Below are 24,920 nucleotides of genomic sequence, written 5' to 3' on the forward strand. Positions count from 1 at the left end.
TAGAATAACAACTGTTCTAAACGTTCGTGTCTTTATTAACTTACTAACATTTTATACAGATGAGGTGGTCGAGGAGCGGAGCAAATATAAAGCAATTGCCGAGGAAGTCGACCAGACCTTCGCAGATTGGTCCGGTTATTAAATAGCTTTCAACACAGACAAACGACAAACACTAAAGTCCATAAATCGTTCCAGCGTTTTTCGTTATTAATACGCTTTTATTAGCTTCAGACGTATGTATGTTTGTAACGGAATCTTTGAACATGATTTTGGCCCCGTTCAAAATGTCGGATTAACTCGAAATTTGGTTGGTATACTTATTAAGGACTGATGTTAAATCAATATTAAATAAAAAAGTGAAAAAATTGAAATTCAACTAAAAAATGAAAAATAAATAGGCAATAGTTTAAAAAAACTAACAAAATACGCTTTTATAGAATATCCAACTAAAAAATATAAAATAAAAAAAGCGTGGGGTGCATGGTATCAGTTATAAATATTTTATGAACAGATATTTGACAGTTATTTTGATAATATCCTGAAAAGCACCCCACGCCTTTTTACTATAAAATAATTTCTTCTTACACTATTTTTAATTCAAACTTATTAAAATTTATTTTCTATTTTTTAGTTGTATTTTCTATAAAAGCGTATTTTGTTAGTTTTTTTAAACTATTATTTATTTTTCTTATTAAATTACCAGAACGAACCGTAAGAAATGTCAGGACAATGAAAAATAGATCATAGATTAAATAATGTTGGTAAATTAATAACGGTTCTGTCTGGCTCTAGCTCATAGTAGGATTGCAAAGTGTGAGTAGGATAGAATGAACGGTTTATAGATTATAGTTAGTCTTATTGTATGTGTGTGGAGTGAACAAAGGGGTGCCATCTTGATGCGATGGACATTCATTTTTTTTTAAACATTGCACTGAACACTTGATTCGCTTTAAACTGCCTTAACTATATGCATCGATAGGCAATTTGATTTATTTCGAAGCAGCAACGATATATAATATGAAAACTTTATGAGTTTAAAATGTCTTTATTATTAAGAATAGGCATTCCAATATATTTGTCGATAGAAATAGTTTTTGGTAAGATAGATTTTTTTATAAATATTTCTAATTTCATATGTGTACCATTGAAATAAATTCAAACAATTGATAAGTTGTATTTTTAGGATTGACTGAATTTTTTAAAATAGTACTTTCTAAAGATTTGCGGTTAAATATTACTTATGAACATTCCCTGCGTTTTATAGATAAGTGAAATTATAAATGCTAGATGTTGAAAATACTGAGGGAGGAAAGCAATTGATTTCTTTGCAAAATTTAGACTGATCTAAATTTTGCAAAGAAATCAATTGCTTTGCTTTGACTGATCTAAATTTTGCAAAGAAATCAATTGCTTTGCTCCCTCAGTATTTTCAACATCTAGCATTTAGACTGATCTAAATTTTGCAAAGAAATCAATTGCTTTGCTCCCTCAGTATTTTCAACATCTAGCATTTAGACTGATCTAAATTTTGCAAAGAAATCAATTGCTTTGCTCCCTCAGTATTTTCAACATCTAGCATTTAGACAAAAAGAATTAGAAATTTAGACTCCAAAAAAAAAAACGTAACTTACGACATATTATATCCGTGACATATTGCCATGAGACTGCCACGTTTTTGTAAAATTAATTTAAGTACATTTTGTATCGTAAATGAATATTGAGTTAACTAAATTATGATTAGTATTTTTGTATACTCAGTACGCGAACTTCTAATTCATTTGAAGTCTTAGTAAATTCTGAAGTAATGAACGACACCATGGTATCATCTTTGAGCCCACACACAAAGCCTTCATAGTTCGAAAATGTTCAAAAGCATTCGTAATACAAGACATGCCTATAAGTGACTCGGTTTTGAGGATTCAAATAAAATTAGCCACAAATTTGGGACGACGTGTTTGTTAGAAAAACACACGAGTGATCAACCCGCGAAACTACAAACATAATTTAACTGCCCAGAACAAAATTTTGATGTTACTTTTTTTTATCCGATATGTTATAATGGACTTACATTAACATAAGTACACTCATATATTATTTAAGCGTCGTACAATATCATAATTTTTTTTTGCTGGGTATACAAAAAAAATGTTATTCAATTAGAAATAGTTTTTGTATACTATATAAATATGTTCCCAGGGATTTGGCATCTATTAATAATGCTCTCCATTGTGGAGATTCCGTGAATAGCCGTGTTTCAGTCGCTCAGCTCTTTCTGACAGTGCATTTTATGCTTTAGACATTCACTGTCTTTGAATAATAAATTTCTATAAAAAAAATGTTTGTTTCATTTAAACACCTCAAGTAAATAACAACCGTGGATGTCGGACTGAATATAACATTTAGTTGAATTGATTTTGGTTTTATGTTTGTTTTTTAATGCGTAGATGGGTGGACGAGCTCACGGCCCACCTGGTGTTAAGTGGTTAACGTTATAGACATGTATAGTGTAAATGCCGCCACCCATCTTGAGACATGAGTTCTAAGGTCTCAGTGTTTACAGTAAGAATTCTTATTCTTTCTGGATAATCTGACGAAAATATTTAATTTTCACGATTTTTTTTTCTTCCCAATAGCCATTGTTATTAATAGTTACAGCTTTCAGAAATTGACTCTCATACCTCAGTTGCAATACATAACTGCTGTCTCATTTTTCAAACCGGAACCCCTTATGGCTTCACGGCCGTAAATGGCTGGATGGCGGTACCCACCCGTGCGTGCTCATAATATATCTCATTGCCAGACATTAGGTAAACATATAAACACCAAACGTAATAAAACCGTGAGATCAAACCACGATAATGCTTTAGATTTGCCTACGCTACATGAAAATTAGAAATAATCAAATTATCATATTATCAAATTATACTGTTCATTTTTGTTTTACGAGACGCTGAAAATAGGTCAGACCGTTTGGGTAATTCTGTGACATTCTGTTACAACAACTTACATGAATAGGCCTCAGGTGGATTATTGGATTATAATGTTAGATAACGTGCTACTGTGTGAGAACTAATGATCAGTGTGCTTCAGCAATGCCAGGAACAGAGCCAAGCCGCTGCCTACCTGTTGTTAACATGAATGCTGTTAGCCACCTTCTGACGTAAGGTTGAGGTCTCAATTATATTGTGAGACGGCTGTCCCTCTCTTCGAACCGGACCGCACCCATGAACCTTAACTACACAAAGCACATCATTAGCACGTGGTCACGAACTTTTGGGCATCGATTATTTTATTTTGTAGTTAAATGCTGTCGAAGGATAACCAAAGTCGCGTTAACACATTAGTAAAGAGTTTGTGCGAGTTTTTTAACGTTCTCGATAGCGTAAAAGTTAACTCATATTTGTATGGAGATGAAACGTTTGCCTACGTTTGCCGCTAAATTCGCTGTTCCAACTGCATACAAATTTTAGTTAACTTTTACGCTATCGAGAACGTTAAAACAACTCGCACTGAGCACACACTATCTATCAGCTGACAGACGTCCATTGCTGAGCATTGGACTAATTATCTATCCAAAAGTAACTACAACGTAACTTAAAAGCATTGTTTTTTCGTCTATATTTCCTGCAGCTAAATTCCTAAAGGAATCCGAATGGAACGGGAACTATAAGAAATGTTTTTTTTAATCGTAGTTTCGTGGCTACTCAGACTAACGACAATGAAAATTTATTTTTTGGATTTGAAATCGATACAATTTGAATAGTATGGTCATCGCGTCAACGCGTCATCACCTTTTAAAGTGCATCATGAAAATCGCCTCATCGTGTCGTGTCGTGATTAATTAACACAAATATTAGATGTTTGCAGCTCTAGGACTAGACATCAAGGGATCACAGGGATCAAGGTAACCACCGTACTGGTTGAACCCGACAAAGAGTTCTTTGTATAACCTAACCCATAACATCAACCAACTGAGTTTCTTCTCAGGGAACAAATCTCGGCGGGTAGCAAATCCCACCCCTCTCGGCTAAGCTCGAGCCCGCCCATCTGCCCTTGTGAAACTGGAAAGGCCTTTGGGCCACCAGTAATCCTTCCAACCTAAAATAATATTAAATTATTTGTTATCTTCACCAAAAACGTAGATAAAGTCGATCCTGTAGACTGAATGGTAAACAGTCGATGTCGCCCAAAACACGTCATCACGGATCCTCCCGATCCATTAACGGTGCTTTTAGGTGCCACAAGCACCGGTCACCGTCCTCGTCGAACCCGTCGCTTGCGACGAAGGACTCGACGAGCGAATTGACCCATAGACACAGCCCACTAAGTTTCTCGCCGGATCTTGTCAGTGGGTCGCGTTTTCGATCCGGTGGTAGATTATGCGAAGCACTGCTTTTGCTGGGGTCAGTGTTAGCATCACCCGGTTTGAGTCCCGTGAGTTCACCTACTAGTTAAGGTTTCGCTGAAATAGCCTCTCAAGGCTATCAGCTTAGGTAATAAAAAAAAAGTATATAAAGCTTACGACCTCTGTGACAAGAAAGCTTTTGCGAGTTCAGGGTGTTCGAGTTAGCCGTCAATGACAGTGTGATGTCTACAAACTCTTTACTAATGTGTTAACGCGACTTTGGTTATCCTTCGACAGCATTTAACTACAAAATAAAATAATCGATGCCCAAAAGTTCGTGACCACGTGCTAATGATGTGCATTGTGTAGTTAAGGTTCAGGTGTGCGGTCCGGTTCGAAGATAGGGACAGCCGTCTCACAATATAATTGAGACCTCAACCTTACGTCAGAGGGTGGCTAGCATTCATGTTAACACCAGGGGTTCGACCGTCACAGGAATAAAAATGAATAAATACAGAAAAGTACACAAGACACTTTACATACCGTGGCCTCTCATACATCTATACTAATATTATAAAGAGGAAAGATTTGTTTGTTTGTTTGTTTCGAATAGGCTCCGAAACTACTGGACCGATTTGAAAAATTATTTTTCCATTAGAAGCCGACATTGTCCCTGATGAACATAGGCTACTTTTTTTTTTTTTAATTTTTTTTTTTTGGTTTCATGTGTGTTTTAATGTTTCCGAAGCGAAGCGAGGGCGGGTCGCTAGTGTGTTATAAAGCTACGTACTGAATTTAAGAAACCTAGATGTAGTGACATGTAATGTATCATAGCTATTAATAATAATGTAGAATTTAATACACAGCTATTATAATATAGCATAGTTATTAGCGACTAATGAAACTATACTTTATTTATACTAGGTAGGTGATAGTGGAAACGTGACGTACTAAAGATGTTACAGAGCTGTTAAATACATTTCTATGATACTAACAACTACCGTTTCTCACGTTTCCTATTTTCATTTCCGAAGTTTCTAATATTTTCCTAGTTCCTTGATCATGGACGACAACGAAATATGTTGTTTAGCAAGCTGTAATCGTGTCTGCCATTAGAAGAAACTAAAAATTAAAAAGATGTGTGGTGTCGTGGGACACCGGATAGGAACGAAGTTCCTTATTATATAAATATTATTAATTTTAAGTTCTATTCGTTATTATGATTTTTTTATTGATAAAAAAAAATACTTTACAAAGTTATCAACATTATTTTATCTACAATGATTTATAAAAAATATATAATATTAATATACCAAGAAACAGCTATTTATATGAATAATAATAAAAAGAAGGAGAAAGAGAAAGGTATTATACACTTCGTTCCAATAAATAAAATTGAAAAAAAATACCATTGGTAGTTTACCTAAATGTGCATTGAAGATTTTTCTGTATAACATTTTTTACAATACTTTTTAGTACATATTTATTTAAATGCATTTTGAAGACAACAAATGTTTAAAAAAAGTTAACCTTTATGCTTGATCGGAAAAATATTGCTGACGTGCAAAAGTCTAACGATCTGATTCAACAATTTTGTACAAATATCATGAAAATTATGTTAATGCGGTAAACGTCAATGGAGTCCAGTAGCGCTTACGCTAAATATAGCCAAGCGATCAGCGGGTGGGCTCTTGAAGGAATTTGAGAAATCTCTGCAAATTCTTTAATAGCTTAGACAAATGATGGCACAGACCCATCCGTATCATCAGCCACGTGTCTTGATAGCATCGATCTATCGACACCAAGCCGTCACAAGTCGGTCGCGTCCATCGCTTTTGGTCAAACAGAATCGCGACATGTAAGATGATGTGCGAGACTGTGACGGCCTGCGATCCCGGCGTTCATTACGATCGTGACGGCATATCGGAATCCTGGATTTTTGGCACCGAAAATAGTCGGGCGGGCGCGCGCTACGGCCGCGAGGGCGGGCGCGGCGCAGTGCGTGTCGCTCCGCCGTGTGAACAGCCCGTTCGTGAGGTGAGTGCTGCGCGTGCGCACCATGGACCCTCGAGCTTGGATACTCCACCAGGATACTCCGCTCCTGCAGGATTCCACCGGCTAGCACCGGATACTGTGACAGTGACGTGCAGAGTGGAGTATCCAATCTCTTGGAATCCCCTTAGAGCTTATTTGGTGTTGTAGTTTTGTGCAATGTCCGCGAATTTCAATCTCGCGGATATACAGAATTTGAGACAAAACGTGTAGTTTCGGATGGAAGTGCCTCGGAAGGAAGCCTTCGTGACTAGAAATGGTTCGGTGCGCGATTTCCAGGGATATGACTCGGGTTTCATCGGCATCGCGTCCTCGCTGAAAATAGTGTGTGCGGCCGCCCACGCGGCTGCGAGCGTTCTTCGCGCTGCCTCTAGACTATTTGCGGCGCGCACGACTATCAGTATTTATTTAGCGAGATGAGGGAACTCGTTTCAAATTTTATTTTAGCGCTCAATATGCTCCATTTATGAATTGGGGCGCCGTGTGGGGCGTTCTTATTTTCGAACCTTACAAAACAATTTGCTTGCAGGAGCCATGATACTTTAAAATTTTCAAAGAAGATGTCAGGGTGACCGGCAAGATTATCAATACATTTTTTAATAATTTATTGAACCGTTACGAAACAAAAATAACGGTATTTTAAGTTGTTTCAATAATTTAAATATCTTAAGCGTCAGTCAGTAATTTTCCCTCCGATATCGTCTTTATAAAATGTAGGAGGTCACTTTGAATATATTTTACAGTTTTACACTGACAAAGCGAAGCAAATAAAAAAAAAAGACAGAACTGACTACGGGTTACACTGAGTAAAATGAATCAACACAGCAATCGAACGAGCTTGTACACAAATTTAAATAGTCCGCAATTTCACAGGCATGGTGAATCTCAAATAACAGGTACCCATAAATAGGAACAAGGTCATCGATATTAGCGCAACGATTCGACAATGAATATAAACAACGGCTATTTTAAAAGCAAATAAAATCGATTATGATCATGAAAGATAACGACAATAGTGTATTCAATATAACAGAACAGATTAACTGACATTTAATTAGAGATACGGGTTTTTTTTGTCAATGTTTGAAACAAATAGATATTTGATCAGTTAGATGAAATTAAGAAAAAAACACCGTTCGAATTCAGAACTTCAATTTGAAATGGGTTAAAATGGTCTGACCCTTGAAAAAAAAATGGGAAACATTAAAAAAAATAGTAATAAATAGTCAAATACTGTTGTGTTATGTTTCTAAGTTATTAACATAGATTTTAAGTAAAAGATTATAAGTATTACTTACAAAATGTAGGACTTTTACAAAAATAAAGACAAAAGAAGAAAAAAAAATTCAACTTAAAAGCATTCAACATAAAAAAATGATAAAATTTTGATCATAAACTTTTAGAGAAAATAGACTTGAAAAAAAACATTGTTTTTTTCAATTGAGATTTTTCTTTGTAAATTTCAAGGTCAAGTTTACGCAGAATAACTACAAAAATTATTATTAAAATAGTTTTTATTAATGAAAATTAAATATTATACATTTTTTTAAGTCTAAGTTTAAGTCTGCCTCCAGCCTGGGCGGCTATGAATACTTATTAAGTACAATTTACGAACACAAAATAACCTTGTCAACTATAAAGCGGTTGTATGATATGTAAAATGCGCTCTATTTGAGTCGTCTATTATCAAAGCCGGCAATCTGACTTTTGAACAATATTGGTAAATCAGAAAAACGAATTATTGACTTTGTATTCCATTGGCAGTCACAAAACTCTTCGGAACGACATCTTAGATAAATAACAGGTTAACTATTAACCTTTATTTAATGCAGGTTTTGAACCGTATTCTTTGAAGGAGACGATTATATTCAAATCAATCTGTATTGACATAGCAATAAAAATTTTTTGTCCAAATGCACAGATTGCCACCTTTGATAATAGACGACTCATTTATCTTAAAGCTCGCGTTTGAATTTGTTAAGTTTATTTTGTAACAACGAATCTGATACTTGATTTGAGATTGATAGTTCAGAATAGTAGGATAATTAAGAAATAGACCGAGTGTACTACATCCTGAACGGATGACGACTGATTCAAGGTCACATAGCTGTATTATTTTTTATTTTTTATTTATTGCTTAGATGGGTGGACAAGCTCACAGCCCACCTGGTGTTAAGTGGTTACTGGAGCCCATAAACATCTACGCCACCCACCTTAAGACATAAATTCTAAGGTCTCAGTATAGTTATAACGGCAGCCCCACCCTTCAAACCGAAACGCATTATTACTTCACGGCAGAAATAGGCAGGGTGGTGGTACCTACCCGTGTGGACTCACAAGAGGTCCTACCACCAGTAAATTATCTAATTGATATATAATGCTAGTCTCATTTAAGATCCTTTATCAAGTTTTTAATGTCAAATTTGACAATAACAATATCTCTTGAACCAACCAATAGGACGTGTATACGGAAATACCGTTGTATACAGACATGAGATTATAAAAAGCGGATTGATTCTTCGTGGCGAAATTGAATATGCTGCTGCATATACTTCCGGAATCACAAATGGTAATTACGCAAAATAGCCTGAAGCTTATCGGCTTATTGAGCCGAATGTCTTGTTAGGCATGAAAAGACAATTTACAACATCGAATAACCACAGAGAGCCTTTTAAAATCGAGTACAACTCAACTTCATTGGTTCACAGAATAGCTTGGCTAAAATTACTATATTTAAATACTACACGAGCATTATGTTCGATTATAATATCTATATTATGATTATAATAATCGATTTTATATAACGTTTCGCGGCAATTAACCAAAATGAGGTTACCTAGAGTTGTAACAATCTGCATAAATTTATTTTTCGCTAAGCTAATCGGAAACTTGTCAACGTTCCAGATACAAGTCGTCACAGCGACTACGTTATTTTCGCTTCACTGTCTGGTTTCAATTTTACATCCGTTTTATGGCACCGTTAAAACATATCAGTGCTGAAGTTAAGTTCGCGTAAAAGCGACGCTAAAACGAAAAAAATAGCATCATCAAAACGAAAGTTTAAAGATAATGTTATCTACTTTTAGTTTTTTTTAAAACAGGACAATATAAAAGAAATACATTTAAAATATTAAAACAATATTCAATAAATACTCAACAGCCCCAAAACATTTCCAGAAACGAATAGGTATGACATATGTTCAAAGATTCTCTCTGGTTGAGAATCAAACCAAACCCCGTGGTTGAGGGAAGGCATTGACCAACAAAGCGATCAAATGAAAATAGCAACAATTATGACAAAATGAACCGATGGAGGCTGACAGTCGACAAGCTAAAACGGAGTCACGATCGTCAGCAATGAGGGAGCGATGGAGAAGAAGAAGAAGAATGACAAAATTACTAACAATCTGCTAAAGGTCGCGGGAATCCAATCGATACCGACTGAGTACGACTGGTAATTGTGACGAACCTTGGAGAGACCTTTGTTCAGCAGTGGTTGTCTGTGGGTTGATGATTAGTAACAAAATAAAATGATATTTTTTTTCTACCTATTCTAGTACCCTCGAGGGGTTATTCTAGATTCGCCGAGCTTGTAGGTGAGCTCACGGGGCTCAAACCGGGAATGTTGCTAACCCTAGCAAGAGCAACGCTTCGCAAAATCTACCACCGGATCCGAAACGCGACCCATTGAGAAGATCCGGCAAGAAACTCAGTAGGCTTAAAATTATTAGAAACAAACATTAGTAACAAAATCAAAAACAAGTTGCATTAATTATTATCTTCTATCTATTTGAATAAAAGAGGCCGGAGTCCCAAACGTTGGTCCGACCAGATCTCCGAGCAAACCAGCGGACCACATAGCGCTGCACTACATCAGGCAACTGACCAGAACCGATGAAGGCTGACAGTCGACAAGCTAAAACGGAGTCACGATCCTCAGCAATGAGGGAGCGATGGAGAAGAATTTGAATAAAACTCAATTTTAGTTTGCACGTTTGTCCTCTATGCGTTCTTATACCACTCATCCGAATCCAATGAAACTGATAATAGTTGAGACTAAGAAGCTTTCTGTCATAGTAACATCACCGATTGATAATGGCGCACGAGCAGTTTCAATAATTTGATGTTTTCTTACATGTGATATAGTCACAGTGAAGCGGGTATCACTTGTTAATACATATTATACCTAATCTTTATTATGTGCAAGTACATAACTCTACAAGTAGTGCTTGTTAGAAAACTTCTATCGTTCATAAAAATTATGGAAAGATCCGTTTGGAGAAATAATAAAACCGTAATTTTATTCATTTCAAAATACTAATTCCAATTTATTTACTTAAGCAGTACAACACTATCCTGTTTTTCATCCAATATTCATAGCAAGAAGGGACCTTTTATTACTAAACGATTATTTGGGCGAGTTTTTAAGATCACAAACATTTCTCTTCGTTTATAATGAAGATCGTTCTTTAGAAAATCATAATAAATAAACGCCAGTGGTATCGACCAAATAAACTTGGTTACAGCTGTATTAATAAATACGGTAGCAAGTACTATCTTAAGATAAGGGGAAACAATATTAATTAAGCTTACGTTATTTTGAGCGGTACCACCAGTAGGGCTTGTTTGGCCTGCAAGGGTAGATACTACCGTCCCTCGTGTTATTTAAGGTGGGGCAGCCGTTATACTTTAAAGTTTGGGTACCCCAACTTTTAAACCGCAACGCATTACTGCTTCACAACAGAAATGGGCTGGGTAATGGTACCTACCTGAACGGGCTCACAAAACGCGTCACCTTAGTAATTATGCAAATTATAATTTTTGTGAGTTTTACTTTTATTACACGATGTTGTTCCTTCATCGTGGAAGACGCTCGTCAATTACGAATTAGAATTAACTAGTGGCATGGCATGTTGTAGACTCGTACGGATAGATTTTACCATCACCATCACCATCATCACCAGGTTAGACAGCTAATGCTATTGATACTTGAGACACTTACGTCTCAAGGTATTACAATACACCTTGTGATGGCTGCGTGCTTATTTATTTATTTATTTATTTATTTAATTAGTCTACTTACAAATTAACAGTATAAACCAAAACATTTGTAAGGTATTAATAATTAGCTTAAGTAATTCCTGACAACAAAAATAAATCGCTGCAAACCATCATGGAATATATCCATTTCCGGAGCATAAGCTAGCAAGCCATTGAGTAGCGAGACAGCACGATGCGTCGGGGAGTTAGCGGTGTGCTGCGTACGCGCGTGCGTAGTACTAAGAAGCTGCCGCTGGCGACGCACCCCTCCACACATACATCCGCGCATGTAGCCATCAGGCACATATAACGACACTGATTCCAGTGCAGTGGAGTTATCAATTTTGTTATGCAATAGCTGATAATAATGCACCACAAGAGTCATCTTCCGTCTGAGCTCAAGAGTATCTAATCCGACCATACCAGTCACATAAAGTGATGGATACAAGAACGGATAGTATCCATACATTTTCTTGAATAGGAACCTGCAAAATTTTTTATGTAGTTTTTCCAGCATTAGCTTTTGAACTGCTTCGCGAGGATCCCACACGAGTGCGTTATATTCAAGACTACTTCGCAAATAGGCATCGTACAGCATAACAATCACACGATGGCCTACAAAGTCGTGCGTCTGACGAATTATGAACCCGAGCAGACCACTACCCCTTTTACATATATTTTGTATGTGATCTTTAAACGTTAGCGTAACTCTCATCCCACATGGACTAATAAAGAATATTAATAATTATGCAATTCCTAATGTGGTCATCTGGCAGATTGCCAAGTGTGTTAATACTAAGTCTGTTTCGACTCGCTTCTCAACAAAATAACATACTCATTAGTACTCGTCGTAAATATAGTTCTATTGTTTCATACATTGTTTAGACGAAAGTTGATTTGTGTAACAATTTTAAATTAAGTGGAACGAATGCACAAACTTTCAACCTAATAAAACAAAAGTGAGCGCATAGGTAATAATCATCATAATCCGTATGGAGGAGCAAGGAGTTACACGGTAGGTTCTACCGGGCTCTCACAGGGCCTGATGTAGACCAATTAGCTTCCGTGGCCTGGTTACGATTCAGTAACCTCTTTGGGGAAACTGAAGGTTTTATCTTTGCAATTATGGACGAAGTTATCATGACGAACAACTACCGGAAATATATACTAAAGGATGGGTCGGTCGACATTTGTCGGGCATGTCACCGTCCGGGAGAGTCTATTAGACATATTGTTTCTGGCTGTTCTCGGTTTGCTAACGGCGAGTACTTGCATAGACATAACCAAAAGTGACTAGGATTATCCATCAACAACTTGCTCTGAAATATGGTTTTCTTGATTCTGCTGTACCTTATTACCAATACCAACCTCAACCAGTTCTTGATAATGGTCATGTTACGCTCTACTGGGACCGATCTATTATCACGGATAGGTATATTGTAGCCAATAAACCTGATATTGTGATAATAGATCGATCTGCGCGTCGAGCAGTGTTGGTTGATGTCACCATTCCTTATGACGAGAACCTCGTGAAGGCAGAAAAGGACAAATTAATAAAATATTTAGACCTGGCCCACGAGACTACCGCCATGTGGCATGTTGATTCAACCATAATTGTTCCAATAGTTGTATCGGTACACGGCTTGATAGCGAAAAGTTTCGATCAACATCTTAAGAAACTTTCGTTATCTAGCTGGGTTAAGGGCCTAATACAGAAAGCAGTTATTCTCGATACTGCACGCATTGTGAGGAGGTTTCTCACTCTGGAGTCCTAACCACTGGTGGCTTGTGTCGTAGACACCGCCATCAGCGGCAATCTATTTTTATATAGTGTTTTTTTAAAAATTGTATGTTTAATATTTTTTTTTAAAAATATTATGTAATTAATAAGATTTTAAATAAATATAAATAAATCATAATAATAGGTAATAGATAATCATACAATTATTGGAACGAAGTTCCTTATGGGACGATGCGGAGGGGTACTCTAACCGGGAAAAAACGTCCGTAACGTAAGATTTTTATTAGTAATGCACACAGTGTACGACTTAACTTTGTAATAACGTACAAAAAATAATTTTTTTTTATCATTCATTGACCACGATCTCAGAGCGTTCGTTTGCGCAATACACTAACTCTTATGCAAACAAACGTGAATGAAGTGTACCACAATAAGTTCGCACGTCACCGAATGACCGTGGGTTGTTGCGAAACCTCCAATTTTATTTTATTTATACCTCGAATAGACCTTTAAATTAATATTTTTATAATAAGGAACTTCGTTCCTATCCGGTGTCCCACGACACCACACATCTTTTTTTATTTCATAAAGACGGTAGGTAATCATAATAAAATATCGAGTACTAACACTAAGTGCTAGTTTGAAATTGGGCTCAACATTTATATTGGGAATGAAATAGCTGTTTCTCATAAAACGGAAGCTTTTTCATGTTTGAAAAGTGTTTTAAAAGTTTAATTTTTTTTTCACATTAACTCATATTCCTTTTCGCCTCTTAAAAACTTCATTGTAACATATGAAGCGTATAAACACATTCAAACTTTTTGGCTTGGAGCTTATTAACATGAAAAAGCTTTCATTCTGTATAAATACCATTCGATGGGATATAGGATTGTTTATTTATTTATTTATTTATTACACTTCATGTAAAAATTTTACATTGGCGGACTTAATGGCTAAGGCATTCTCTATCAGTCAACCAAAGGTAGTGCAGAGTAAATAGTGGTAGGTGCAGTGAAATTATATTAAGTTATTGTCGAACTTTTACAGAAATAAATTCCTACTGAATAACAAAAACCAATTAATTATTTGTACCAAATATAGAAACTGAACCGAAATTAATTTGCAAAGATTCTGTTCTCCGAAAATTCGTACGAAAACAAACTTAATTATGTCTCAATTCTGTGGAAAAATTGGAAAAAAGCAATTTGCGCGATCTTTATCTGGAATATCATAATAATTTAATGTAATTGAGAATACAACGACATTTATCAAACACGGTCCAATTGATTTACTTGAGTATTTTTTTGTGTTATATACATATAATATTATAATTAAAACTAATTTGTCGGTTATTTCGGGCATTCAATTTTATGGAATATTATACGATAATTAGCACAATATTTAAATGTCCAATGTCAACGAATATTTAGTCCTGAAACATTACGGAAATCTATTTTTAAACATTCAAATTGTTCGGTTTAATGCCTTTGGTTTCTGTAAATATTAGATTTAAATTAAAAAAATATATTGTACATCTCGCGGGAAAGGAAAAAAATCTCTAACGAAATTCTATAAGGCTATTTTTCCAAACTAATAGAACTGAGCTGAATATTTGCCGTCAAGAATTATGCTATGTCCGATCAGATGGTGAGCGGTCACTGTTGTTCCTAGGCTTCAGCAATTTTGGAGGCACATCCAAGTCAACGGCCCACTACTGCTTTAAAAGGAGTGGTAGTCGGTATCTCTGTTGTCTAATGTTAAATTGAAGACTTTGTTACAGGCGTATTTAATTCGACCGGACCGTAACAACAAAAAGCCGCCACCATGGACGCGATCAAGAAGAAGATGCAGGCGATGAAGCTGGAGAAGGACAATGCCATGGACAAGGCCGACACCTGCGAACAGCAGGCTAGAGACGCCAACCTCCGTGCTGAGAAGGTACGTACCCCATCTTTTTTTAATTTTTTTATTGCCTTTGTAGGCAGACGAGCATACAGACCACCTGATGGTAAATGGTCACCGTCGCTCATGGACGTCAGCAATGCCAGGGGCAGAGCCAAGCCGCTGTCTACCATTAAGTACTCTCCGCAAGCCTCGTTTGAAGAAGGACATGTCATAGCGCTCGGAAAACACCGTGGAGGGGAGTTCATTCCTAAGCCGGATGGTACGTGGCAAAAAATATCTTTGGAAACGCACTGTCGATGAACGCAGCGGTTCCAGATAATATGGATGAACTCTGCTCCGATCTTGTGATGAACATGGATACAACAGGTGTCTAAATTATCCCACTTATAACTCAAGCGGCATTGTACATTCCGTAATGTAACCTGAAAGGTGTTCACGGGAGCTCACGAATGGTAACTTATCACTACTTCATTCAATTAAAACATAAGTTAAAATCAGCGCCGCATAGTTCTTTTTGTAAATTAAAGACTAATTTGCCATGCGAGATAAAAGTATTTTTCATCACAATAAAAAAATGATATTTTATTTTAAAGAGTCCATTGTGAATTCAGGTAAACGAGGAAGTCCGCGAACTCCAGAAGAAGCTCGCCCAGGTGGAGGAAGACCTGATCCTGAACAAGAACAAGCTGGAGCAGGCCAACAAGGACCTTGAAGAGAAGGAGAAGCAGCTGACCGCCACCGAAGCCGAGGTCGCTGCCCTCAACAGGAAAGTGCAGCAGATTGAGGAAGACCTCGAGAAATCTGAGGAGAGGTCCGGCACCGCCCAACAGAAGCTGCTCGAGGCCCAGCAGTCGGCTGACGAGAACAACCGGTCAGTTCTACTTGAATATTACTTTCAATTATCCTGAACGCAAAACAACACTGAAATTTACATAGACAGTTCACAACTGAAATACAAAACTGTTTTTTTTTATTGCTTTGATGGGTGGACGAGCTCACTGCCCACCTAGTGTTAAGTGGTTACTGGAGCCCATAGACATCTACAACGTAAATGCGCCACCCAACTTGAAATATAAGTTCTTAGGTCTCAAGTATAGTTACAACGGCTGCCCCACCATTCAAACCGAAAGGCATTACTGCTTCACGGCAGAAATAGGCAGGGTGGATTATTGAACATATGCTAGGTATAAGTCCCGGCTTGCCCGCGATACGTCTGGCATTATTTCCTATATTTCCACACGTATCGAGCGCTGTTTATTATGATAATAATAGCTTACAAGTTACATTTTAAAAAAATAAGGCATATTTTATAGCGTAAATGCTATCACACTTGTACTGGCATTTGCAATTTTTTTTTTTTTTGGGAAAATTTTCTAATCTTTATGTTCAGGAGCTATATTCTAAGACAATCGATCGATTAGCCATTATTATTTTTCTATATCTATAAAAATAAATAAAATTGGAGTGTCTGTTTGTAATAATAAAATAACCACTTTTTACTCAATGCGTGTAAGTATGTACACAGTAGGTACATATACCATTTTTTTTAAATATTTGTCTGTCTGTCTGTTCGTAACGGCTAATCTCTGGAAAGGCTGGACCAATTTTGACGAGACTTTCACTGATAGGTAGCTGATGATATAAGGAGTAATTTAGGTTATTTTAGACTAGCTCCGCCCCGCGGTACGACAATAACCGCGGGTAACATCGCGGGTCTCGGCTAGTATTTAATATGCATAGTAAAACTTACAGAGGACTACAAGCAACAGCACAAATACCACGAAAGTATTTTTCGTTTTTATTACAGTATGTGCAAAGTGTTGGAGAACAGGGCACAGCAGGACGAGGAGCGTATGGACCAGCTCACCAACCAACTGAAAGAGGCCCGTCTCCTCGCCGAGGACGCTGACGGAAAATCCGACGAGGTTCATTATAGCACTACTACCATGCTTACATTTATCTTGCTCAATTCTAAAAGGTAATAATTTGGGTCAAACTTTTGGTTCAAGTTAGCATGATACGGCTTCCAGGTTTCGCGAAAACTGGCCTTCGTTGAAGACGAACTCGAAGTCGCCGAAGACCGTGTCAAGTCTGGTGACGCTAAGATCTCAGAGCTTGAAGAAGAATTAAAGGTAAGAAGGTGGACTGCGGCCGGGATAACAGAAGTTTCTTTTTTTCTATTTGCATCGATGAAACAATATAAGAGCTACGTCACATCTATGCAACTCAGTAGAGATATTTATGAAGATAGAAGGTTTTGAACCTTAATTTCAACGGAATTAGGGCCTTACCCATAAACAAATACTTACAATTTTTAATGTAAATTTTCGGGATAAATGTATCAAGGCTACATGCTCTAAGTAAAATTTGCATGCAAGATTTTTGTTGTAACGGCCGTCTGGTGTAGTGGTAAGTGACATGGTCACTACACAAGGGGTTCGCGGGTTCGAGTCCCGCCAAGGGAAGATATTTGTATGATAAATATAAAATGTCTTTTCCAGGGTTATGGTTGTCTATTAAATATATGTATGTGTATAATAAAAATCTTACATTTATTTCCGTTATCTGGTACCTGTAACACAAGTTCTTAACGAACTTAGCATGGGACCAGTTAACGTGGGGTGATTGTCTAAAAAAAAAAATAAAAAAAAAATCATTACACATAGACCATTACTGATCCATAGGTCGTCGGTAACTCCCTTAAATCTCTCGAAGTATCCGAAGAGAAAGCCAACCAGCGCGTCGAGGAGTTCAAGAAGCAGCTGAAGACCCTGACCGGCAAGCTGAAGGAGGCCGAGGCCCGTGCCGAGTACGCCGAGAAGACAGTCAAGAAACTGCAGAAGGAGGTCGACAGGCTCGAAGGTAACACTAACGTATATAAAAACCGAAACTAACCTTTCTTTTTAACTACAAATAAATTTGATTTCAACTAAAACAAAAAAAATAATAATAATATTATAATATTCTAAATTTTTTTTCAAACTTTAACAGTATAAAGAAATTATTAATTAAATGAATTAATATTAATACACTTAATTGAGAGAGGTGTAACTCTATAACTTTTCTCGTTATTGGCAGTGGCTTTTAATTGAATTTTTTCTAATAAAATTACATAATTAATATTAATATTAATGAACGTAAAAATTGTGACGGTTCGGCATGAATGTTTATTATCAAAATAACGACATTTTACAGACGCATTATTCAACGAGAAGGAGAAATACAAGGCGATATGCGATGACTTGGACGGCACATTCGCAGAGTTGACAGGATACTAACAAACCTTCATAGATTTACGTCTAAAATGTACCTACCATCCGATTTGCGTCATCAACCATTATTCCATACATTTCCGCGCACGATATGCCTCACAGACCATTCATTAGATTTTAGATTCATAGCAGGAAGAAACGACAAATTCAAGATTAGTTTTCATGGATCCAGCTCGACTACAAAAATATGTTTAATGCTGTATAACCTATTTATCAATATTTAGAGGATTGTCACTACAGTGTGGTCTTGTGTGGTCTTTTAGTGTCAAAATTTCAGCGTTTGGTGACAATCCTTTAGATATCGTAGTTTAAGCCCCGCTTTATTTGTTGTGATTAACTTGTCTTTCGCTTTGCGCCCACCGCCGTGGACCTATGCTTCCAAGGTACTTTTACTATTCAATCACGTAATTCTTCTTTTTTAAAACCAAAATAAAGCTGTCCGCTTGTGCTCCTAATTGAAGTTCAATTAAATTTCTTACGAATAATTTGACTTAATTCACGACACTTTTATAATTATTATTTAAAACAAAATGGCAGAAAAAAAATCGAAGCATCTAGAAATGTGAAATGTTTGCCCGTAGTGTGCCATGCCGTAATGCAATGTCTTTAATATTATTTACGTGTCCGTTTCCAGACGAGCTCGGCATCAACAAGGATAGATACAAGAGCTTGGCTGATGAGATGGATTCCACCTTCGCCGAGTTGGCTGGTTACTAAGCTCTCGCACTCCACATACAGACCACACACACACAAACAGAACATGTACACACACATACGCAGCGCCGCTGCCACAACACACACACACACACATGTACATTACACAACAACTCGGATACATGTTTACACGTGATGTAATAATATTTATTAATATTTTATGTAAATTTATTTACGATTTTCAATAAAATTTAATTTATAACAATAGTTTTGTAAATTTTACGATCCTTGTTTTTGTTACAATCCCGTTTTTCTTACAATCTTTAGTTAACAGTTCAACTACTTCAAAACAGTTTTTCTTTTTTACAGAGTTTTTCTAAAGGGTGAGAACGAGACTTGTTTTTATTTATTTCTTATTGGGTAGAAGAGAGCTGGTAGATACCGGAGCCTATATACAATAACAACGTAAATGCCGCCACCCACCTCGAGACATCAGCCCTAGGTGTCCGTTTTTAATGCATGGCTACCCCACCCTTCAAACCGAAACGCATTACAGCTACACGGCAGAAATAGGCAGGGTGGTGGTACGTACCCGTGTGGGTTCAAAAGACGCCCTAACCCTCCACCAATAAATATAAAAGGAACACAATAATTCGACGAAGCGTATTTTCCTATTGCATGATTCACAGTTCATCGCCTAGTTTGCATTTGCAGGGAATCCCGGAAATCTGGCTGAAGCCTTTAAGTAGGTCATATGCAGGTCGCAGATAATTGTAGTTTCAAACAGATATAAGTAGAAATTCCGTATTCCTGCCTTTATCGATCACTTATAAAAAATAATTTTAAAATTATAAACCAAAAAACCCATTAAAGCATTAGCAAATTGGAATCTTAGGAGCGGAACTTGAAATCGTAATTGAAAACCGCGTCATTATTAAAGGAAGTGGATAAAGGATTAAACTGACACTTGTCAGATGACGTTCTTCCGGTAGAAGATGGCTGCTATGGTTTGAACGCGCGCAGGCGTGTTTGAAGGATTTGCACGCAGGCGCGGGTAGTCTTATAATTCAATCGATACTGCAGTGTCGAAGCAGCCTGTTGGCCTCGCGCTATCCGCTCGCAATTTTCGGGCGTTCGAGAGATTCTTTCGGTGAATTTGTGAAGAAATAATTCACGGTGTCGGTGTCAAGTAGCGTACTACCGGGCGCCATCACGATGAAGATATTGGCACCACACGATGGTCCTGATATCGCTCCCGTTGAAACATGTACGTATAATAACAACTCATTATATCGATTACTTATTACTATGTACATATGTAATTATTTTTCATCGAGATTGAAGTTTATTAAGCAATTTTACGCAAATAGAAATGCAGTTTATTATTCTGGAAATGTGTATCAAAAGTGGTTTCTGCGTCTACTATTTATAACGTAGTTCATATTGAACCGTGTTAATCTGTAGTCTTTGTTCACTCAATCTTAAAAATAAATAAACTGGAACAAGAAAAAGGCATTTGACAAGTAATTTGTTTTACGTTTTAGAATATGTTTTTTTTTCTTTTCAAATGAATAAACATGGAAGTTTTGAAAATATTATTTAGCTGTCTTTAAATAAACGACTGACTGAAATACGAAACGTACATATAATTTGAAAATTATTTCGTAAAAGAGTTAATTATTCGCAGTAAAATAGGAAGGTAGTATTTAAAATGGGGTAAGCATGTGAAAATTAACAAGATTGATTACACTTTAAGAGCTGTAACACGTTCTGTGAGATGTTACAAGACTGACAGCAATAAACACGTTACCCTGATGTTTGATAAAAAATGAGCGATCCGTGACCATTTCTAATTCGAAAGGAATTTATGGGGAATCCTTGCGACTATCATAACTAAGTTGACACCAGGTAAATCTCAATTTGATCAGGAAAGCCGTGAATAAGGAATGGATACGATTAACGGTTTCAACCTCATTTGAAAACTGCAGATCAGCCATTAATGAGACCCTTTAGACAGGGTGGGTAGATAGGGGGATATGATAACTTGACAGAAAGATGCAGAAAGAAAATAAGCTTTTAAGCTCCTTATTTTCTTCACAATTACGCTGTAAATCTATATCACAGATAACGCAAATTGAAACGATATATAATGTGTATTTAACTAGCAGAGCTCTCTACAGATAACATAATATGGCACGAAAACAAACTAATTACTCGGAGTTCCGATACCGAGTCGTATCGAGAGCTGATAAATCGATTTAATTATCAAGATTCGATATCAGCAACTAGGATATTAACATCGTTTCTATTTGAACTATAGTGATATAGCTATATGAAATTTTGTTTCAAGCGGTATCCATTACTGTATGTGTTCTGCTTCGGAATTATAGTCTAGTCCCCGATGGGAGTTTTTTTACTGCTTAAACGGGTGAACCAGCTTACGGCCCACCTGGTATTAAGTGGTTAGTAGACATGAGTTCTTAGTCTGAGATTCTAAGGTACATAGTTCTGAATCTCAAAGTTATTGGCGAATTGCAATTCCCACATCAGGGGCTAAATTCCACAGTCTTCATATGCTTCTTCAGCACATTCTAAACAGAGATTTAGAAATGTGTAAATAAGAATTTTAGAACAGAAACAGGCGTAATTAAGGCCCAGAAAAGGAACATTCTATGGATGTATTCCCCGTTCTGACACTGGCTATAAATAAATGGATATAATACAGGCGTGAGGGCGCACCAGTATACACGCATTCGCAGAAGATGAAGATTTTTAAGCTAACATGCGCTCCCAAATATAACTAATGATGGAGAAATGCCACTAAAAATCAGTTTCAACCCTGAATATTTATGAAATGGCTGTATGATTAGCGATCAGTATTGGCCTTATGAACCGGCTTGTATTCTTAACCTGACCTCTTTCTGTCGCGAAGTAATGAGGTGGTGTGAAGAGTATAATAAGGTCATTATACTCTTAGGACATTAGGTCTTAAGATGGCCGCCAGTATTGTTGCGTCTAGACGACAGCAAAATCTTTTTAGATGCGCTATAGAAGTAATTAAAAATGACTTCTATAACACTAATAATTAGATCTATTAAAATAAAGATCTCGGTGAGTGTTATAGTAACTCGTAAACGTGCTTTCTGAAATTGTCTACATGCAAATGCAGGTGTTAAGTGGTTACTGGAGCCCATAGACATCTGCAACGTAAATGCGCCACCTACCTTGAGACATAAGTTCTAAGGTCTCAAGTATAGTTACAACGGCTGCCTCACCCTTCAAACCGAAACGCATTATTGCTTCACGGCAGAAATAGGTAGGGTGGTGGTACCTACCCGCGCGGACTCACAAGTGGTCCTACCATCAGTAATAAATAACTTACTTTTGAAAACTTATTAAAACCATTGAAAAAATAAGTTTCTAGAATTAGTTAGAGATTTAATTGCGTTTAAAATATTGAATCTAATCGAAGTAAACATAGAAAAGTAATGGAAAAGTAATGCAAATTAATGCACCTACCACAGGACTCTCTACACCACCCTTGGTTGACTGGTATCTTTGTGCATGAAGTTGAATAAATAAATAAATGAATAAAAGTAAAGTTGGCGCGATATGTTGGTTGTATGGCGCATTGTAAGTCCGCTCTTCTAGATACCACCATGCTGCCTATTTCTGTCGCGAAGCAGTCCTGAGTTTCGGTCTGAAGGGTGGGGCAGCCGTTATATTATTCAATTCAGACTTGGACATCTGGTCTTAAGGTTGATAAAGGCATGCGTGTTCGAATGTCCATGGGCCCCCATAACCACTCAATATTAGGTGGACCTGTGAACTCAATTGTCAAAGTGCAATACATTAAAAAGAAAAATCAGCTTAAATAGTCTTAAATAAAACAAAATTCTATGTTTTTTGTTTTTTGTTTTTAATTAGAACGTCATTATCTTATTAATGATCTTGCTGTGAATGTATATTTTCATTTTAATTCCATTTAAAGGTCACTGTCAATAAAACAGACAAAACGTTGATTAGTAAAGCCTTTAAAGATTACATATTGTGCATAAATGTGTTATATACATATATGGTGTCTCTGTACTTTTCTACATTTTTATTGCCTACTAGCTGACCCGGACTTCGTAGTGCCTCAAATAAAAGGAATTCGTCCGACGGGGACATATCAAAGGAAAAACAAAATTGTTATTTTTATTTGATTCCGAGCATTTTCATATTTACTTTAAAACTTTTAAACCTTCTCTGGACTTCCACAAATAATTCAAGACCAAAATTAGCCAAATCGGTCCAGCCGTTCTCGAGTTTCAGCGAGACTAACGAACAGCTATTCATTTTTGTATATAGAGATAGAAGATAGATTTAGGCAGGCGAACATACGGCCCACCTGATGGTAAGTGGCTACCGCCGCTCATGGAAGTTATAAATGCCAAATCAACCTTATTTATTGCCAATTTTATTTACATAAAACTATAGTACAAATAGGACAACTTCAGCGTACAATTAGGGAACAAATTTAGTTAATGCTCACTGCGGGGACTGTTTTATTCAATTAAAGAGCCCTAGAAAAGGGTGCCCTAATCGGATTTTGTGGATTAGTGTTCTGTTAACCTAACTTTAGGGGAAGTAAGGTTCTGTTTTTCTGTATATACTTAACTTTAGTATCTGACAATTAGTTCCACTTTTCGTAATTTGAAGTTAGGAGATGTAGAAGCTATATTCGACCGTTGAGTCTTTTTTAAACATACTCTTATTGGCTTGCACTGTATGTAATGGAATATTTGAATATCATTTTTAACGACTATAAGGCGTTCGAATAACTTGAAAATTAGCAAATTTCTCATTAGTTTCATAACTTCGCTTTAATATTCTGACCAATATCAACAGGGTAAAAATTATATGGAATAAATTGTTGGTTCGGTGTGCTATTTAAGCGTGTTTTTTTATATTTTTCAAGCTGCATAGATTTAAAGATGATAAGGGAGGTAAAGCGAACTGTGTAGATATACTAGAGATGAAAACATTGATAGTTTATTCCGCGTGCAAGAAAACTTGGTCAGTATAATTCTGTACATTTTTAGCTTGATATTAATTTTTTTTTCATTTAAATGAATATAATAACTGAAAAACAAATATGAACTAAAATAAAAATAGTTTTAATTAAAAAAAAAAGCGCCAGAACGTTAAAAATTAAACATTATTACTACTGTTGTAAATATTTTGACAGCTCCATATTTGATTAATGATAACGGAATATTATTGTGTGAGCATAAACAAAAATACTTTTTTACTGGTGGTAGGACGTCTTGTGAGTCCGTACGGGTAGATACCACTACCCTGGCTATTTCGCCGTGATACAGTAATGCGTTTCGGTTTGAAGGGTGGGGGACAGCCGTTGTAACTATACTGAGACCTTAGAACTTATATCTTAAGGTCAGTGGCGCATTTACGTTGTAGATTTCTATGGGCTCCAGTAACCACTTAACACCAGGTGGGCTGCGAGCTGTTCCACCAATCTAGGCAATAAAAAATCTAACCTTTCATATGAAATAATAAAAGGAACTTGAACTAAGTTTCAATACAATATCATAGTAACATGTTAATGTATTTTGCATAAACACCATTAAATTATCAAGTTTCAAACCTTTTGTGTTGATATAACGGGCCCATTATCAGATAAAGTAACATGTTAGCCAGTTATTGTTCATTCTCTCATTGAGAAACTCCTTTGTTATAAAGTGGCGTTCACTTTTGTATATAATATAACCTATTTTCTTGTTTAAAATATCAAGCATATTACCTATGTTATGGACGTCCTCCTGAATGTTTCTTTTTCTTCTAAAAACAATTATCATAAAATAAAAATCATATTTCTTCTGCTTTTGTGCCGTGTTTTTTTTTACACCTA

General features: G+C 36.5%; 3 protein-coding genes across 16 annotated transcripts in view; all 3 read left to right on the forward strand.

The window, feature by feature from the left end:
- The window catches only part of Tm1 (tropomyosin 1), a 39,357-nt gene extending 39,088 nt beyond the window's left edge, over positions 1 to 269 (forward strand). For all 13 annotated transcript variants that reach the window (XR_016324896.1, XR_016324894.1, XM_089736434.1 and 10 more), the window contains one exon: positions 60 to 269. Coding sequence is in view for 11 of the 13 variants with exons in the window: in XM_089736434.1 (XP_089592560.1) it covers positions 60 to 142 (83 nt within the window). In the remaining 2 variants the exon portion in view is untranslated. The remainder of the gene's footprint in view (positions 1 to 59) is intronic.
- A 5,957-nt stretch (positions 270 to 6,226) lies between these two features.
- On the forward strand, positions 6,227 to 19,291 carry Tm2 (tropomyosin 2). Of its 2 annotated transcripts, XR_016324897.1 has the most exons (8): positions 6,227 to 6,382; positions 14,959 to 15,116; positions 15,695 to 15,954; positions 16,891 to 17,008; positions 17,114 to 17,215; positions 17,768 to 17,945; positions 18,279 to 18,738; positions 18,990 to 19,291. XR_016324897.1 is itself a non-coding variant. In XM_089736450.1 (7 exons), the coding sequence occupies exons 2-7, from the start codon at positions 15,003 to 15,005 to the stop codon at positions 19,070 to 19,072; spliced, it is 855 nt and encodes a 284-aa protein (XP_089592576.1). In that variant the 5' UTR covers positions 6,227 to 6,382; positions 14,959 to 15,002; the 3' UTR covers positions 19,073 to 19,291. The 2 variants fall into 2 exon arrangements, 1 of the variants encoding a protein (XP_089592576.1); XM_089736450.1 differs by lacking the exon at positions 18,279 to 18,738.
- Positions 19,292 to 20,005: 714 nt separating this feature from the next.
- Syt4 (Synaptotagmin 4) overlaps positions 20,006 to 24,920 on the forward strand; it is a 47,566-nt gene continuing 42,651 nt past the window's right edge. Inside the window, exon 1 of the mRNA XM_089736445.1 lies at positions 20,006 to 20,276. Within this exon, the coding sequence (XP_089592571.1) occupies positions 20,225 to 20,276 (52 nt within the window). The 5' untranslated portion in view covers positions 20,006 to 20,224. The remainder of the gene's footprint in view (positions 20,277 to 24,920) is intronic.

Source organism: Bombyx mandarina, chromosome 21 (assembly GCF_030267445.1).
Source record: "Bombyx mandarina strain Sakado chromosome 21, ASM3026744v2".
In the NCBI taxonomy this organism is placed as follows: domain Eukaryota; kingdom Metazoa; phylum Arthropoda; class Insecta; order Lepidoptera; family Bombycidae; genus Bombyx; species Bombyx mandarina.